The 17,168-nt window shown below is 38.0% G+C and overlaps 1 protein-coding gene across 2 annotated transcripts; it reads left to right on the forward strand.

Annotated features, from left to right (window-relative positions):
- The first annotated feature begins 219 nt into the window (after positions 1 to 219).
- Positions 220 to 6,710, forward strand: spry4 (sprouty homolog 4 (Drosophila)). 2 transcript variants are annotated; one of them, NM_131826.2, is made up of 2 exons: positions 220 to 384; positions 3,429 to 6,710. In NM_131826.2, exon 2 carries the CDS (start codon positions 3,475 to 3,477, stop codon positions 4,405 to 4,407), a length of 933 nt encoding a protein of 310 aa, NP_571901.2. In that variant the 5' UTR covers positions 220 to 384; positions 3,429 to 3,474; the 3' UTR covers positions 4,408 to 6,710. The 2 variants fall into 2 exon arrangements, with proteins under 2 accessions (NP_571901.2, XP_021324421.1); XM_021468746.3 differs by having other exon boundaries at positions 227 to 380; positions 3,429 to 5,238.
- Positions 6,711 to 17,168: the final 10,458 nt, after the last annotated feature.

Below are 17,168 nucleotides of genomic sequence, written 5' to 3' on the forward strand. Positions count from 1 at the left end.
TGCCCTTGTGACGAAAAGCCCCCATTCTTCCATTCATGAAATCTCGAAATGGCGCATGCGCAGCGCGATCCGGATTTCTCCCATTCATAAAAGTGTAACCCCCGAGTCGTAATGCCCTCCCATTCACAAAAAAGAAAAAAAAAATCTGTCAAAGCATCTGCGCAGTACGTTTCTTACCCTCCCATTCATAAAAAGCCATTTCCCTCATGTAGTTGCAACATCGTATGTAGAAGACTGTGTCCTTACTGCAGTGCACATCGCACGGATAGACGTCCGCTTTTACTCCGCGGCTTCGTTTGGATCTATCTGTCTCTCTTTTTGCCACTGGAATATATCGCAACGACCTGTTCATCTGAGAAGGAAATGATCTGCTTTCGAATGCAAGTGAGTTTAAATCTATTTCATCTATATATATATATATATATATATATATATATATATATATATATATATATATATATATATATATATATGCGCTATACCATTGTGTCGAATCCAGTAGTTTCTGGTTTATCACAAAGCGCCGATACAGCCGTTCTTCAGCAACGCTTTGTAGTGCATTTGTGCCTCGAGTAAATATTTAACCACGAACACTAACCACGACATGATCGTGGATGACCCAACACTAAAATGCACACGTCTAGCATACGAGTATTCGAGGTTAAACGCACACACGTCGCTTCATTTGCTCGGGAACGCACAGCATTTCGTGTGGCGTATCACAAATCTGTGCGCGCGCGTCGCGTTTGTTCGCGTTCTGTTGAATGTAAGCGCGTGACGCTTCACTGCAGCTCGCGCATATAAACCTTTAAACGTGTCTTATAGTGAGCATGGACGGATATTAGTTCGCGTGTCGTCGCTGTGGAGAGGTTCTAGGTGTTTTGTAATCCAAGTAGCCTAAATGTATCCGCCTCATTTCTGTTTTGCTTTGTGTGGAACTGTAATTGAGGCAGCGTATTAATCGCCGTTTTAGACCACACCGCAGCACTCCAGAGGCGTCCGAGCTGCTTATAAGACAACGCAAGCTATGACATTTAAATATAGCACGGGAAAATCACGCAACAGGTTGAGTTTCTCCTAAATGCAGCTGTTATCAAACATACGCATTTTACATGACGTCCAACAAAAATGTTACACTGGATTAAACGCTTGAATAACGTCCAGAGAGTCGCAATTCGACTAGTCCGGCTTGTAGTCGATCGTTTAACATCAATTTGTAAATCTTAATTTCTGGTTTATGCCATGCTTGGTTTACTCTCAATAAAATACACAACACAATTACAGGCATGTAAACTAATACTAATGAATTTAAGCTGAATGAAGGTTTACATGATCTCTCTCTCTCTCTCTCTCTCTCTCTCTCTCTCTCCCCCTCTCTCCTTTTAATGTTTGTAATATTTAAAGGGATAGTTCACCCATCAAAAAATCACAATTTACTCAACCATCACCTCTCACAAACATGTGTAAGCTTCTTTATTTCTCAGTTGAACACACATTTCGAGAAATGTCTAAACTAGTTGTTTTTCTTGCTATTAAATATTAGTGACTACTAGCTTCTAACAAGTTTCAAAATATCTCCTGAAAAATAATCTAACTGAAAAAAAAAAACCCCCAGAAGTATGGGATCACTTGAGGGAGACTAATTGTGAGCAAATTGTTATTTCTGCATGAACCATCACTTTAATTACAAATCATCCTAATCAGGGCTTTACATTAACTTTTTTTTAATCACCGGCCACTGTGGCTAGTAATTTTCCAATGTTACTAGCCACTCTGCATTTTCACTAGCCACAATTTTGTTGTTGGGAAAATATATTTTATATGCATAGATTTGACGTTGACATCCTTAAAATTACTTTAAATGTTGTGTTATGTCCACACGCGTCCTCATTCATGAGCATGAGCAAAGGAGTCGTGGTTTCATAGTGTTATATTGCAATTAGTTTTTATTTGCAAATCAAAGGCGGCAACACCAAGCTCCAAAAATACAAATTTATTAACATGCTCTGTGTCAGCCTTTTTAATTTAATAAATTTGTATTTTTGGAGCCTTGGTGTTGCCGCCTTTGATTTACATTTAATTTGCACTTTTTGCGGTTTTGGCTGAGCACCCAATTAAGAGAGATGTGCGTGCTTTTGTACAGTTTTTTCAATTAGTTTTTATTTCTAATGACTTTTTTTAGAGCTCAAAATTAACGATGTACCTGAATTTATCTCTATAACCACACTCAACAATAATTATTTCATAGCCACAAATTTTTTATGTGTCAAAAGATAGCTGTATACTTTTTATTTAACGAAACATTTCTTAAAAAAGAAAGAAAAGTAATTGACTTTTAAAAAAACAACTATTGTCATGTATCAAAATAAGCACGGTAATCTGTCGTGGCTAAAGATCTCTCGGATCAGCAGTTAACTGCACATAAATGGAGAGTTCATCACCCATTAAAACAATATAGTAAACAAAAAAAAAGATAATTAAACCATTTTAACAAAAATGAAAGCAAATAAAACCGTAAGCAAATGACAGCCGGTGAAACATACCGTGTGTGATAATGAAAGGATCACATGCACACGGTTAACGTTAGGCCAATTAATAATCTGTTCAAAGGGAAAGCAACCGGTGTTGCTTACAAAAAGACAAATGTTGAGCTCTTAAAAGAATCAGGACTGCTTTTAGGAAAACTACAATTTTAAAAGTATTTACAACCAGCAAAAGTGGCTAGTGGGATTGTCTGTCTAAAGCTGAAGTCTACCCGTATTTGGCGGGTTGGCGGGTGTTAATGTAAAGCCCTGATCCTAATTATTTCATACTGTACACCACTTTGATTTAGATGAGCTTGCATTCCTAGCATCCTAACAATAAAGCCAGATTTACAGTAAGACGTCTTCTTTATTTAATCGCACACACATGATACTGTAATCTAAAATGACAGAACGCACTTCATTACAGTTAAGGAGAAAACAACATGTGTTAGTTTCTATTTTTAAAGCTTCGCTTGGTATATATCTAGTTTGTGTTGGCTCCATACCTATAATGCCATATCAGCAGATGCACTTTTACTCAAGATGCCATTTTAGGTCAATGCCAGTTAGGTCAATCTGCATTCTCCAAGTACGCTTCATATGTATGGAATGAGCTTTAAAATACACCACATGCGAAATCTGTACTATCTATCGCTTGTTTAACAATATTTTAAAGTCTGCCTATTTAGAACAGTGCACGTTTTAATAATTGATTAAGGTTTATATTATATCCGTTTGTGTTGGGATGTGCATTTTTCTGTAACTCTTTGCTGCCTGTCTTGACCATGACTGCCTAGTAGAAGAGATGTATTGTATCTCAATGGCACTTTCCTTGTTGTATAAGTAAATAAATAAATAAAGGCGAGATTTACAGTAACACGTCATGCTTTTTAATCGTTGCAGGAGTGCTAAATGCTGAGCTCTGGTATATGAGGAACACGACCTACAGATGGAGTCAAGGGTTCCTCACCACATTCCCGGCGTCTCCTCCTCCATCATGGTGCAGCCGTTACTGGACAGCCGCGTTCCCTACGGACGCCTCCAGCACCCGCTGACCATCTACCCTATAGACCAAATGAAAGCTTTGCATTTGGAGAACGACTACATCGACACCCCTGCTGTGATTTCACAACAGCCACCGAGCCACAAGGCAAACCCCAGGGGCCAGGAGGTCCTGCTGGGAGCCCCACACCATCCGAATTTATCCCGCTGTGAGGTGCCAGATGCCACCACGCACCCCTGGATCTCCTTCAGCGGTCGGCCTAGCTCCATCAGCAGCAGCAGTAGCACGTCTTCAGATCAGCGGCTGCTGGATCACGCAGCTCCTACTCCTGTTGTGGATCCGTATACGACCGGGAATTCCCACGGCAGGACTCTAGCTGCGGAGCAGCCCAAGATACTGAGCTCCAAGAACATTAAGACACTGGCAGCCTTGCCTGAAGAGAAGAAAAAGCATGTGCTGCTGTGCGAGAAATGCGGGAAATGCCGATGCACCGAATGCACGCTGCCCCGAACCTTGCCTTCTTGTTGGGTTTGCAACCAAGAGTGTCTGTGCTCCGCACAAAACCTAGTGGACTCGGTGACTTGCATGTGTCTAGTCAAGGGGGTTTTCTACCACTGCACTGATGAGGACGAGGAAGGCTCCTGCGCGGACAAACCATGCTCCTGTTCGCACTCGAACTGTTGCGCACGCTGGTCCTTCATGGCAGCCGTCTCATTGGTTTTGCCCTGCCTGGTGTGCTATTTACCTGCCACTGGCTGTGCCAAGCTTTCGCAGAAATGCTACGACGGCGTCAGCCGCCCAGGATGCCGATGCAAAAGCACCCAGTCCTGCAAGGTGGCAGAAATCAAGGCCTGTCAGCCAGAAAAACAAGCCTCATGATGGTTTGCAGGACCTTCCTCCCAAAATCATGGTACTTAAGGTGTTGAAATCAGTAGCAATGTTTGACTGAAGGGCACAAATGATCATTTCACGTACTGCAAAGAAGTTCTTCTCCTCACGATGGTTCTACGTATTAGCCTCTACTAAAGGACCTTGCAAACACAGAATGCTGCATTTCCAAAAGATCTCTGTTTGTTTTCTCTTTGAGAAACCACCCATTCAGAAGCGTTCTCCACTTTGGCAATCCCTCTCCGGATCCGGAAGACAGAAAGTGCAGCGAATTCCAAGCTGATAACACATGTCACAATCAAAATAACCAGACTTCATCTCTGTGCACAGTGCATTTACGAGCTTGTTCTAGAGCTTTTATTTCTTGTGTTGTTTGAAATGCAAACATGGGAGGTGATTGCGTGCCACTGAAGGATTCCGAGTCCCCATTGCGAAAGACGCCAGGTATCCTCGTGGCAGGATGTTTTCAATCTTCAGTGGGGGACCGAATGTTGGTTTGTTTATTTGATGGCTAATAGGTGAAAAAGCTTTCGTGAGTCCCTTTGATGACATGCCATAGCATACTTCCATAAAGATTCTTCCAAATGTTTAGCGGTTCAGTTCGTTGTATGACCTCAGGGATCATCAGTTTATCTGAAATTACATGTGAATTCAGCTTGGAAGGAGTTTGGTGACTATATAGCAAGGACATTCATAAGCTACGAGAGGAGCTGCGCCAGCAGTGAGACAAGCTATAAAGCTAGCTTAATAAACACGCCAATCACCATGATGACGAGGCAAAAGCACAGTATTATGTACAGTAGATGTACAAAGTGTTTCACTGTAGATGGAAGACAAACAAAAAACTCTCTAGTTTACTACCGCTACCAAACATAACACGCGCCCTAGTATCAAACTGCTCTATTTTTGTCGTCATGTGTATAGAGATATTGCCAAAGGAGTGCACCGTGGGGTTTTTGGTTAACTCGAGTGGGCGTGCGTTGTTGTACTCTAGCCAATTAGTAAGCTCTTAAAGGTACGGTGCACACTTCACCAAGATCCCTAGAGGGCACGAAGGGAACGAATAACGCCTGCCTTTTTTTTAACCCGCGAAACTAGGACCTCGCTGGTCTGTATTTTCTCATATTCCAACATTTGCACAAATCCGAAAAGCAGAAATACACTACTGTTCTTAGTCTTGAATGTATAAGGCTAGGGTATACGTTTGCAATCGAACCCGCCGTGGATAGCGTACGCATATAGCCGCATTGGGAAGAGTTGCAAATGTACCATAGATTATTTGTTTCGTTGTTGACCTATGCAGGTTACTTGTAAATAGTCATCCAGAAAAAAAAAAAACTAGCTATCTTGAAAAAGTGTCCTGAGAAAATTGCATGGTACCGTTTAATTACGATTCAGTACAAAAGTATATAAATGAATTATTATAAATATATATATATATATTTTGTTTTCGAGGGGGGGGTTGGGGTTATGTGGCTGTGGCGTAGAAAGGCGTTTAGGTATTTCAATTACAAGCACTTGATTTAGAAAAGTGTGCCAGGCAATAAAAATACCTCTGTTAATGCTAGCCATGCCTCATTAGCACGAGAGAGGCAAGGCTAATCCCGGTTCCTCCGTGCCCCTGAAACTGTAGATCGAATCGAATTCGCTCAAGGAACGGCATTTGGTTTTTTTGCTTTCCCCCTCCTTCCTCCTAAAATGGTGCAACATCTTCAGGGCTTGATTGACGTATACAGCTGCTGTGCATGAACGTGTCTGGGAGGAACAGGGATCCCTCTCAAATAACATTCCAGTCCATCCTATTTGGTGTTTTCTTTAGCTTTCTCTCTTATTTTTCATCTTTCACACTTCTCTTTTGACTATGAAGAACGATACGGCTATAAAAATGGCTGCGCAGAACTTCCTTTTTAATCCACCATCATCTATGGGAGGTCTATTTGTGGTACAGTTTCTTGGTCAGCGGAAACCCATATTGTTTTAGACTTTTTAAGCTGCCTTCCAAACTGGGCTTGTACTCTCTGCGTTTCCTTTTTTTTGGCTTCATTGTTAATGCGAAGATTAAAGATAAGAGCAATGTGCTTTTGTTTTGTTTTAAAAAAAAATAAGCAAAAAGGAAAAAAAAAAGTACAAATCTCTCACACATATGAAAATGTCCCTTTATAGATATATTTATTTTGAAGTTCTATTTTATATAGTATTTATTTAGATGCCTACTTTTGTTTGTGAATAAAAAAAGCTTATGTCGAAACGGAATGTACATTGAAAATCTGAAAATATATATATTGTTAAATATACAACTCTGTGTGTTGTGTCTTCAGTGTCTCTGGAAATCATTAACAGCAAGTCTTAAAGGAATTTAGTTCACCCCAAAGTAAAAATGAGTTCAGTGTTTACTCAACAGCAAGACCTTTATGAGCTTGTTTTTTATTTCTGTTGAACACGAATGAAAATGGGGCGACACAATGGCTCACTGCAAGATGGCCGCTGGTTTGATTCCAGGCTGTGTGGAGTTTGCATGTTCTCCCCGTGTCGGCGTGGGTTTCCTCCGGGTGCTCCGGTTTCCCCCACAGTCCAAACCAGGGGTGACCAAACTTTTTTTTTTATGAAGAGTCAAAAACCAAACTTGATTTAGAGAGTGGGCCTTAGGTAAATATGCCAAACGATTACATTAAAGCTGCCATTGTAATTTCCTAACTTGAAAAATAAATAGAAAAAATACTTATAATTTTATTTCATTTTATAATGAACTTCTTACAATAAAAACAAAAACAAACGCATTTATAACTTAATGTTGGTCAATGCTAAATACCCAAGAGAAGCAGATCCTGCGTTGGCCTTGATTTGCTCGTCGATGTTTGATGTATTGTCCGCTACAAAATCGGATTCATTTAAAACATTTAATTGAAATGTTTTTATTTCAGTTGGCTTTTTTCGTAGATCAACGATTAAACAAACAAACAAAAGGTTATGTTAAATTAGAAATGATGATCTCTGTTGAAGGCTGCAAACTTCATTCTGAATGTCTTCTCAGAGGGGCTCAACTTTGGGCATCCCTGGTCCAAACACATGTGCTATAGGTGAATTGAATAAACTAAATTGGCCATAGTGTATGTGTGTGTGTGTGAGAGAGATTTAGTGTATATGGGTGTTTCCCGGTACTGGGTTGCAGCTGGAAGGCTATCCGATGCATAAAACATATCCTGGATAAGCTGGTGGTTCATTCCACTGTGGTGACCCCTGATGAATACAGGGTCTAAGCCGAAGGAAAAATGAAAGAATGACGATGAAGCATTCTGCTAACTGGAATTGTAAAAAAAAAAAAATAATAATACTTAGTTACTGATTACCAATATTCTTCAAAATATCTTTTTCATGTGTTCAACAGAAGAAAGAAACTGGGTAACACTTTATAACACACTATGAATCATTTATTAAGCATTAGCAAATAGTCAATTCATTATTTGTTAAGCATTAATTAATTAATAGACGTTAGTAAGCAGTTATAAATACAGCTACACATGCTGTATTCTTGACTAATGAGTAGGACCAGACAGAATCTGTGAACATTTTTTGCTAATTCTGCACACAATTTTGTAAAAAATCTGCAGATTTTTTGCGGAATGATTTTGGGAGTATCATAACTAAAAACATATAAAAATAAAAATATACAATATATAAAAATATATAAAATAAACAAATAATATGTTTGTAACTATTTAATATCTACAATGCAAATCCAATTTGATCCACTTATTTGGTTAACAAAGCAAGTCTCTCATATAATATCTCGGTCACACTTTACAATAAGGTTCATTAGTTAATGTTATTTAATGCATTTACTAACATGAACAAACAATGAACAATACATCTACTACTGTATTCATTCATGTTAGTTAATGTTAGTTAATGAAAATACAGTAGTTCATTGTTAGTTCATGTTAACTCACGGTGCATTAACTAATGTTAACAAGCATGGAGTTGAATGTTAATAATGCATTAGTAAATGTTCAATTATGATTAATAAATTAATAAATTCAGATGAGCCATTTTAATCTAGATTAATTCCAAGATTACAGTGAGATTATTCTAGATTAATTCCAAGATTACAGTGAGATTAATCTAGATTAATTTCAATATTACAGAGATATTAACCTATATTAATTCTAAGATTACAGTGAGATTATTCTAGATTAATTCCGAGATTACAGTGAGATTAATCTAGATTAATTCCAAGATTACAGTGAGATTATTCTAGATTAATTTCAAGATTACAGTAAAATTAATCTAGATTAATTCCAAGATTACAGTAAAATTAATCTAGATTAATTCCAAGATTACAGTAAAATTAATCTAGATTAATTCCAAGATTACAGTGAGATTACCCTAGAATAATTTAAAAATTACAGTGAGATTATTCTAGATCAATTCCAAGATTACAGAGAGATTACCCTAGATTAATTCTAAGATTACAGTCTGATTAACCAAGATTAATTCCAACATTACAGTGAGATTAATCTAGATTAGATCTTATTTCTCCATATATCATTTATCATACATTATATCATTATCTTAAATGACTAAAATGTCAGTAAAAGTCACTTTGTTTAACTCTAGAGTTGAATTTTTAACATCAAATGTCGACAGAGCAGAGATCAACATCCCAATTCACAACAGTAAATAAACTGACTACACACAAAATACAGAAAATGATGTGTTTTACAGTGTAGGAGAGCTGTAAAATGAGCCTATTTCCAAAAAATGAATGTTCTATTAAAAGAAACTTAATTTTTCCAAATTTGATCGTAATGCAGTAATGTACACCTTTTGTAAAGCCGATTTGAAACAATAATTATTGTGGAAACTCTATTGACCTTATTCTAAAATGCGGAAGTGCGCCTGTTTTCGCGATTGTCTTAGAACTTCTGTTTCAGTCGCCTATCAGAGAAATGACAAGAAATAATAAACGGCAAAAAACGGTCAAACTACTTGCTCTACAAACAAATGTTTGCATGACTATACAGACCAAGTAGAATAATATAACAAGGAAATATCAACATCAAACAGCGAAACGAGCAGTTTTTAATGTCCAAAAATGAATGGAAGTGAATGAGACCGGAAGTCTCGTGCCAAAAAGGTTCAAATGGCAGCGCCCGCTCGTCTGCGGAGAATAAGGTCAATACAAGTAAACTTGAATTGAGTGTAATTGAAACATAATTGGGCTGGACTGATTTAAATAAAGACCTGAACGTTCTCCTGTAGCGTCTCAACCTGGCATCCGCTCTCTCTAAATCACGTGGCCAGTCGTTTGGCACAATGTCTTGGGCTTGCATGCGCATTTCCGAAGTGAACTCATCCATGCTGTCTTGATTCAAGAAAATGTCCGTCTGCAGATGACAAACTGCAAAACTCCTGAGCACATCTGCTGCTGTACTCATGCCCTCCCCGCGGCTTCTACTTCTCGAATATGAACGCAGAGACAGAGAGAGAGAAAGAGAAACACAGTGATTTGCAGGACGGGAGGGAATTTAGAAGCTGAGCGGTTGGTGAAACTTCCTCTACTTCATGCATGTGAGAGCAGAAAAGCTGCGCTGAAAGTGGGAGAGTTTACTTTGGTCACACTTACATTATGATCACTAAATTTTCTACAGAACAAACCACTGTTATACAATGCCTAATTACCCTAACTTTACCCTAATTACCCTAGTTAAGCCTTTAAATGTCACTTTAAGCTCAATACTAGTATCTTGACAAAATGTCAAATATGTTCTGTCATCATGGCAAAGATAAAATAAATCCAACCCTGGCTCATTCTGGAAACGTAGCCCCGCGGACGTTTCTGGAGACTGTGAAATACGTCCTGGGAGGTACGTATTTGTGCAGTTTTTGTTTTCGCTAATCTGCGAGAGGCCGCTGTGCGCGCATTTTCACGTCTCGATTGCCTCTCACGAATGCGCACCGTTTGCAACCTCGTGTAGGGTTTTTACCGCATTTAGTGACCGGAATAACACACGCGGCTTTCTGACGCTACCTGCCGTGTGCATCTAAGTTTCCGGGAAATGCTGAGTTTTTTTTCTCTCATTCGCCGTGCGGTATCAAACATTGCATGAAAAATACACGCTTAGAGCAGCTCCTCGAATCAAATATCTCGTTTGTCGCGAGGAACATGAATGAATTCCCTGAATGAAAGAGCCAAACTGCAGTTAAAGTCCAACATTTAATAATTTGGCAAATAATTCGACTACAGATGTCCATGTAGGTTAAACACCATCACTTTCTCCTGTCTGTGTATTTTGACTCTGAAACTCGCGCGTGCCTAAATAGACACTCCCACACCCTCCCACTTTAGTTCCTCCGACACTCCCCCTAAACAGAGCTGGACACGCCCACTTTTCTGACTTTTTCCAAAGTAGAGGTGTGAAAACACCCTGCTGAAACGAGGGGGTTTCATGGCCCTTTAACAAAGTGACTTTAATTGACATTTGAATAGTTGGGAATTATATAATGTATAATAAATAATAACTATATATTTTATAATATAAGTCTGTAAAATAACAGAACAAGGTTTTGAGCATAATATACAAAACCAACCCAGGCAATATAGCACTGCAAACTATTAAAAATGTTCATAAAAGTCACTTTGTACAACTTTTTGAGGTTAAACGTTATTGGAAGAACGATCAAGATCCCATAATGCAGTTCAAAAGCAGAAATAAATAGGGAAAAATAAAAACCTGAATCACAAAATATGAAAAACTGATAATTTACGGATATTTTTTACCATGTAGCACAGCGGTATACTCGTTTCAATAAAACGTACACCTTTTACAGCATGCGCAGACACATCTGCTAAACGCATGAATGTAAATGTAAAAAGTAGGAAACAAATAAAATGATCCGAAGCGAGGGAAAAGCCAGAAACGCAGAGATTGTGCAAATCTTTCAGCATGAATGCTCTCGCCATGCACACTCATTCTGCAAACTCTATGGCTCGAACCCAAGCGAGCGCCGTTTTAAACAAAGGGCTACTGTCTTGCATCACTTCCCGCTCCGGAAAGCACTTCTTATCAGCATTTATAGCCGGTCTGTATCAGAGGCCTGGTCTGTGCTAACACCCGACCCCAATGGATTTTCAGCGCTCCAAATGCAGACAGTTGTAAAGCCTATAGCTGGGCTGTCCAACGAAAAAAACGTTTTACTTGTCGCTCATAAATTTACTGAGTTCTAATGGAAAGATTCTTCCCTGTCAACATTGGTGATGAAATGCTCCATCTATCTAAGCTGGCCAATGCTTTTTGTCTTTTACTTTTACTCTTGCTGAACATTAGGAAGCAATACACTGAAGGAAAAAAAAAAGATTCATTGGATTTACTTAATGTTTTAGGGTAAGTGGTTGCAAACTTTTTATATGAGCTGTATAAAAAAATACAAGTTAAATTTGGTAATGTTCAACTTAATTAGATTTTTTAAATTCAGCCCATATCAATTGTTTGCAACCACTTATCTTAAAAACATTAAGTAAATCAAATGAATCTTTTTCATGAAAAAATACGAATCAATTAATTTATATTTGTGAACCACAACACTTTATGTTGCATGTGCAATCCGCTTGTTAAGTGTGACCTCATGCTTCTAAGGCCCCGTTTACACTAGTGCGTTTTAGTTTGAAAACGCATAAGTTTTGCTACGGTTACGCCATCCGTCCACACTACGCCGGAGTTCTCGGGCGCCGAAAACGGAGCTTTTTGAAAACGCTGGAGAGGCCGTTTTCATTCTAAAACGCTGCTGCTCCGTCTCAGTGTGGATGGGGAAAGACGGAGACATCTGAAAACGGAGGCGGGGCTGCAAACGTTCGCCTCTCTGATTGGGGCTTTTCCTGAATATTAAGTAGCCCACACACAGTTCAGTCTCGCATCCTCTTCTTGTAAGTTAAGACTTCGCAAGTTTTGATCAAGGCTGCAGTCTCCCCCTTCTCAGTTTGATATGGAAAACATAACGAGGAGGACACGGGTAAATCTTCAAAGGGAACAGTGTACTTTATAACTTCATTCACATCACCTTGGCTACGTTGTTTCACTTTCTCAACAATAAAATGTAAACATGATTTAAGGAACTGCCTATTTTCATTTTAATATTAGCAACTTAACAGACAGCAGAAATGTTGAGGCGTCGTGCTGCATATATGAGCGTCATCTTCACTGTGTGGATATTTATAACAAAACGGAGCCGATAACAACTGCCTCCTTTCAATTTCAGTGAAAATACGAAACACAGCCTCTCTTTTGCTGAATATCAGTTTTAATAATCGATAATTATAAAAGTATAACATACAATAAGTTTATACATTGTAGGAAATAAAGGCAAGCGATCAGTCAATGTACCTGGATTAATCATTAACTTATCTTTGCGCTTAACCAAAACATGTTACCCGTGAACAAGTAACTTAATAGATTCCAATGACCAAAGTCAGGGAATTGGCCTATGTCGTTAGATAAAGACAACAACATGAATGAAATATCACGTTTAGCAAATATAGTGAGATTAGATCCAGCGGGAGATGCTTGATGAGCAGTCCGACAAGCAGAGCTCTCATCTGGGTTAAAAAGCTGGAGCGCTTGCCCGAGAGTGTGTGTGTGTGGTCACGTGATGTGCGTTTTCAGCATTTTGGTGTGGACGGAGAGCTGTTCAGAAACGCTGGGTAAAACGCGAGTGTGGACGCGGATCGTTTTCATTCTACAACGCCGTTTTAAAACTAAAACGCACTAGTGTAAACGGGGCCTAAGACCAAAGCAGCTTCTAAGTCCAACCGCTATGTCAAACTGTATGGGAAGACTCAACAAATGGTAATAATAAACATTAACAAAACGCTGTACTACTTTCAAAAATCACAATATATATATTACAAAGAATATTTTAATTAAATGGCCTGCCTGCCATCCCGACCTGTCTCCAATAGAGAATGTGTGGCACATTTTGATATTATTTGAGGTAGATAGATATTATAAAAATGATGGTAAACTATATATATATATATATATATATATATATATATATATATATATATATATATATATATATATATATATATATATATATATGTAGTTTTCCATTATTTTTATAATATCTTTCTACCTCAAATATATACATATATATATATTTTCAACCCCAATCAGAAACCCCAATCACCCCAATCAGAAATAGTAGGGACGATATGGAAAATTCAAATGAAAAAAAATAAAGTACTGATTAATTTCAAAATTTACTTTAACTTGTTGTTCATTGCGGACAATACAGCAAACATTATTTACTTTGTTCCTTGTGATTTTTATTAATGTTTGTATTATTGTTATATTGTTATTATTGTTATATTAGATATTTTTATTTTTAAAATTAACCTGTATTCCAATTTGCAGAGACATTTCATACATGCATGACACTCAGACCCAAGACAGCTGCAGACCGCTCAACAAGCAATCCCCCCCGCTTTTATACTTCACTACACTTAGTTAGTTTTAAAGATGAGATATACGTTTACATTTAGCTGTTTAGCAGACGCTTTTGTTCAAAGCGACTTACAATTGTGGAGGCATTCAGCGATTCAACAAGAGAAGGCAATACACACGAGAATGCTAATTATAATAACTCTTAGTAAATTAATGCTAGAGTGAAGGGGAGTGTTTTTATATATAAGAAGAAAGCTGGAGCAAACATCTAACAAACGGAGCAATGGAACAGACAGAAAAGCAAACAGCTTACAATGAAATTGGTTCAAGGATTGCTATATTGTTATTATTGTTATATTAGATATTTTTATTTTTTTTAAATAAACCTGTATTCCAATTTTAGTTCTTGTAACACATTTAAAAAAACGTTGTTGCAGTAAAGCATTCACCACTTTTAAATGCTGCCGTTCCTTTTCACTCAAAAGGCATTCAGGGACTGAAGACACCAAGTGCTGAAGTGTTTCAGGTGTCATTTTGTTGCATTCTTCCAGCAAACAAGTCTTAAAGTGGGCAACAGTATGGGGTCTTTATTTGCTGTCGCATTTCGCGCTTCAAAACACACCACACATTCTCTGTTGGAGACAGGTCAGGACTGCAAGCAGCAGTAGCACACGGCATCCATTTCTCCCCCAAAAATACCTGAAATACTGATACATTTGATCAGAGTTCATGTTTCCACTGTGTGATATACCATCCCAGATGCCTCCGAGCCCAAAGAAGTTCACGATACTTCTGGACACCGTAAACATAGGGCTTTTTTTTGGCACAATACAGTTTTTATCTGGCATTTGTGGATGTAACTATGTATTGTGGTGCTTGACAAAGGTTTGTCAAAGTAGTCCATGTTGTGATATGGCTTTTAGATGAATGAGGATGATGATGGTTCTTGATGCACAGTGACACCTGAGGGATATATATATATATATATATATATATATATATATATATATATATATATATATATATATATATATATATATATATATATATATATATATATATATATATATCCTTCAGGTGTCACTGTGCATCAAGAACCATCATCATCCTCATTATACTATATATATATATATATATATATATATATATATATATATATATATATATATATATATATATATGCATATATGTATATGTGTGTGTGTGTGTGCGCGCACCAGACAGAGCCAACCAAACTTGGCTCTCTGTATCAGCAGCTCAACACGCCCACTTGGCCCCTGCAGTGGTGCATTCCTAGGGAGCTCATTGTCAAAAGCCAAACACATCCTCTAGTGTACAGACCGACACCACCGCAGAGACATTTCATACATGCATGACACTCAGACCCAAGACAGCTGCAGACCGCTCAACAAGCAATCCCCCCCGCTTTTATACTTCACTACACTTAGTTAGATATAAGGATGAGATATACGTTTACATTTAGCTGTTTAGCAGACTTACAATTGTGGAGGCATTCAGCAATTCAACAAGAAAAGGCAATACACACGAGAATGCTAATTATAATAACTCAGTGAATTAATGCTAGAGTGAAGGGGAGTGTTTATCTATCTATCTATCTATCTATCTATCTATCTATCTATCTATCTATCTATCTATCTATCTATCTATCTATCTATCTATCTATCTATCTATCTATCTATCTATATATATATATATATATATATATATATATATATATATATATATATATATATATATATATATATATTATGGATGGATATGTTGATAGGTGAATGAATAGATTATATATATATATATATATATATATATATATATATATATATATATATATATATATATATATATATATAAATATATATATACAGTCTTTTCTATAACAAAAAATCACAAAAAAATGTGAAAAACTAGGTCTGTTTTATACTTATGCTGTGTCACTTTTTAAGGCCCACGGTACCATTTTAAGTGTGTTTTAGACATAAGTTTTTTTAGCTTTCATAAGTTATTGTCAAAGGGGATCCTGTCCAAGCATCAATATATGATGAATTAGGAGTAAGAATGTGTTGCATACGCTGAATAGGGCATTCAGAAGTGGAAATATGAATATTATATTGAGGTTGTGGGTTTGGTTTTGACAGAAGCTTTAGTGACAGTACTCAGTAAAGCATGCAGGATATTAAGCCGTTGTTGTGCAATACTGAGGTTGTGAGCTTAAACCGCATGTTGTGCACGGATACAAGTGACAATGCAGTATGCAGAGTTTAAAGATCTGGATGGAGGATGGAGGGATAGATGGATACGTTGATGGATAGATGAACTGATGGATGGAAGGATGAATGGATGGAATGATATGTTGATGGATGGATGGATGGATGCATGGATGGATGGATATGTTGATGGGTGAATGAATGGATGGATGGATATGTTGATGGGCGGATGGATGGATTTGTTGATGGATGGATATATGGACGGATGGATATGTTAAAGGGTGGATGGATGGATGGATGGATGGATGGATATGTTGGTGGATGGATAGATATGTTGATTAATGGATGGATATGTTGATGGGCGGATGGATGAATGGATGGATGGATGGATGGATATGTTGATGGGTGGATGAATGGATGGATATGTTGATGGGTGGATGGAGGGGTGGATGGATGGATATGTTGATGGGTGGATGGATGGAATAGATGGATATGTTGATGGATGGATGGATATGTTGATGGGTGGATGGAGGGATGGATGGATATGTTGATGGCGGATGGAGGGATGGATGGATGGATATGTTGATGGGTGGATGGACGAATGGATGGATGGATATGTTGATGGGTGGATGGAAGGATGGATAGATTGATGGACATGTTGATGGTTGGATGGTTGAATGGATGGATGGATATGTTGATGGTTGGACGGACGGATGGATGGATGGATTTGTTGATGGGGGGATGGAAGGATGGATGGATGGATATGTTGATGGTTGGATGGTTGTATGGATGGATGGATATGTTGAAGGGGGGATGGATGGATATGTTGATGGTTGGATGGTTGAATGGATGGATGGATATGTTGAAGGGGGGATGGATGGATGGATATGTTGATGGTTGGATGGTTGAATGGATGGATGGATATGTTGAAGGGGGGATGGATAGATGGATATGTTGATGGTTGGATGGTTGAATGGATGGATGGATATGTTGAAGGGGGGATGGATGGATGGATATGTTGATGGTTGGATGGTTGTATGGATGGATGGATATGTTGAAGGGGGGATGGATGGATATGTTGATGGTT

This window comes from Danio rerio, chromosome 21 (genome assembly GCF_049306965.1).
Source record: "Danio rerio strain Tuebingen ecotype United States chromosome 21, GRCz12tu, whole genome shotgun sequence".
NCBI classification, from domain to species: domain Eukaryota; kingdom Metazoa; phylum Chordata; class Actinopteri; order Cypriniformes; family Danionidae; genus Danio; species Danio rerio.

What these genes read in the sequence shown, in the direction of transcription:
- spry4 (NM_131826.2), top strand. Translation starts at nt 3,475, where the DNA reads ATGGAGTCAAGGGTTCCTCACCACATTCCCGGCGTCTCCTCCTCCATC.